Consider the following 2885-nt stretch of genomic DNA (forward strand, 5'->3'; position numbering starts at 1 on the left):
CCTAAACCACGACATCGCCGTTGTCAGAGTTGGTGTAGCTTCCGTCGTCGATGTCGCCACAACCGTGACCCAGCCCGCGGACCCGACCTGGTGGAACGACGCCGGTCGCACCGCCATGGACCCGACCTGGCGCACTGACGCCGGTCGCACCGTGTTCCGACACGACTCCGGCGACACACGCCGAGCTCCTTCTCCGCCGGCGACACACGCCTCGCGTCCCTCTGCGCTCCGCACGTCCCGTGCGCACACGATGCGCCCGACGAGCCCGACTGCACCAGTGCGTCCCGCACGTCCCGCGCGCACCCAACGCGCCCGACGAGCCGGACCGCACCAGACGCTCACCGCGCGCCCGCGGTCCCGACGCGCCCGACGCGTCCTGTGCGCACCCATAACACGCACCGGTCGCGCCCGGCTTGCCGCCGCGGCTTATTGCCTTGCACCGCTGCGGCCTCCATGCCGCCACGCCGTGCTGCGCCGCCGCGCCACCACGCAGCGCCTCGGCAGCCTCCGCGGTCGCCGCACGTACGACATCACCGTCCGCCGCCTCCGCCACCCGCCATGACAGCCACAGCGCCGCCCACCTCCATGGGCCGACACACGGCCCGGAGCTCCATCGCGCAGCCGCCGGCGAGCACCGCCATCACTGCCACGCCTCCTGCACGGCAAGCACGCCCAAGACACCAAGCTCATGATACCAATTGTTGTTGCCGTTCTCTCTCTCACGCCAGACGGAGGTGGAAGAAGGAGCACACTTTTTCCCGGCGACCAACGCCCTGGTGCCCGAACGCCTCCTTTATATTCAGCACACAGGCTACATCATGGCAACTCCGGCTCACCCACAAGGAGTACACAGGGGCTTCTTTTATACCCGACTCGCTAAGCAACTAACTCCAACAGCCCCGCATGCGCACGTACGCATGAGCTCCTCAAGACCCGGCCTCCTCTCGTCGTGAGCCATCTACTCTTCCGCAAGAGCCGCACATCATCCGAGCTTGCTGCTGGATCACGCCCAACGCTCCCCCGATCAACGCCTGTGACTAACCTGCGCATGCACGTCCACTAACAAACTCCGTGCATGCTAGCTTCTAACTACACGCACACAACGCACGCACACTGCCCATGCATAGCTGGACTATGCCCATACACACACGCACGTAACTGACACACTCGTGGTTTATTTCCTAACACCGTTGCCCGTGCTTGGCCGCGCCCTACAGCGCGTGCGCCCCTGACCGCGCCACGTCCTGCTATTGAACGTGACATATTTGTATTGCTTATCCTATCTTCTCTAGCCTTGTATAGATGACTCCTAGAGATATGGTAGGATTAGTTTCCTTGTCACGCAAGACATGCTGTGTATATATTGTGACCGACTCCCTGGAATACAATTGAGTTGCACCAAATATTCTCTCTACATGGTATCAGTTTTGCCGCGATCTTTTCTCGCTTTCGCAACCCGCAGCCGCCGCGCCTTCCTTTAGTCGCCGTCGCCGCTCCAACTCCAAACCCTACCGCCGCCGCCGTCGCTACTTCTCCCGTAGCCACCGCCACCGCCCACTCCTCCCCAAACCCCTCACGCTGCTGCCGCCGCTGCCACCTCTCCCGTAGCCGCCGCCGCCGTTTCCCTTCTTCTCCCTACCACCGCCACCTTCCTCTCCAAACCCTAACAGTCGCCGCCGCTCCCTTCCCCAAGACCCAAACCCAAACCACCTGACACCACCATGGCCAAGGCTGACGCCTCCGACGCCGGTTCCTTCTCCGGTGCCATGTTCACCTTCGACCGCCTCAATGAACTTCACATCAAAGACCACGTACCGGTCATCCTCGACCTCGACTCGCCATCCTACAACTCATGGCGCACCTACTTCGCATTGTTGTTCTGCTCTTACCGTCTCATCGAGCATGTTGATGGGAGCGCCGACTTCCACGACATGAAGGACGACGACGAGTAGCTTGCCGTGGACGCCTGCATCGTCAAGTGGCTCTTCCTCACCATCTCCGGCGGCCTCTTCAACATGGTGAACGCCCGCGATCCGTCCGCGTATGCTATGTGGACGCGCCTTTGTGATCTCTTCCTCGACAATCAACTCCAGCGCCGCATCTTTCTTCAAGGGGAGTTCTTCACTATGCAGCAAAACGATCTTTCAATCGATGAGTACTGCACGCGGCTGAAGGTCCTCGCCGATGAACTACGCGATGTCGGCATGACCATCGACGACTCCGTCCTCCTCACCAACCTCCTCCGCGGCCTCCACCCCGACCTTGGCCAGTCCGCCGCCAACCTCTCCCTTGTCACGCCGACGTACGCGAAGGCGGTCACCTATCTTCGCATGGAGGAAAAGCGTCTCCGTCACACCGCTCGGTAGGCGACCCACGCCGCCCTCCATGTCGGTCTCGCCGCTGGCCTCGGCGCTCCGCCAACTCCGCCAGCACCACGCGCGCCTCCTCCGAACCCGCCCCCCGCGCCCGCGCCCGCCGGTGGATGCAAGCAGAAGGGCCGTGGGGGTCGCGGCCGCAACACCAACTCGGCGCCGCGTCCTCCCGCTGCAACCGCGGCTTCTCCCCCTCCGCCATGGCTCTCGGGGTATAATCCCTGGACGGGGGTTGTGCATGCTTACTCTATGCCGATCCCCCGCCCTCCCACTCCAAGAATCCTCGGGCCGCGGTCGTCTTCTCATCAGGCGCTGCTGACCACGCCGGCTCCCGCGGCATACGGCACCGCCCCGGCCTACGGTGGTTACCCAGGCTCCGGCGCTTATGGCGGCGCCCCGCCGGTCTACGACCCGGCGCTCCTCTCCGCCCTTCATGCTGCACCTTCGCCAAGCACCTACAACGGAGGCGGCGATTGGTACATGGACACTGGCGCCGCAGCTCACATGGCCTCC

The 2885-nt window shown here is 63.5% G+C and overlaps 1 protein-coding gene across 1 annotated transcript; it reads left to right on the top strand.

Annotated features, from left to right (window-relative positions):
- The first annotated feature begins 2015 nt into the window (after positions 1 to 2015).
- Positions 2016 to 2366, top strand: LOC147971671 (uncharacterized). The gene has a single exon (XM_087524068.1). It carries the CDS (start codon positions 2016 to 2018, stop codon positions 2364 to 2366), a length of 351 nt encoding a protein of 116 aa, XP_087380194.1.
- Positions 2367 to 2885: the final 519 nt, after the last annotated feature.

The sequence above is a fragment of the Triticum urartu genome, chromosome 5A (genome assembly GCF_056163025.1).
Source record: "Triticum urartu cultivar PI428250 chromosome 5A, HENAU_Tu73, whole genome shotgun sequence".
Classification (NCBI taxonomy): domain Eukaryota; kingdom Viridiplantae; phylum Streptophyta; class Magnoliopsida; order Poales; family Poaceae; genus Triticum; species Triticum urartu.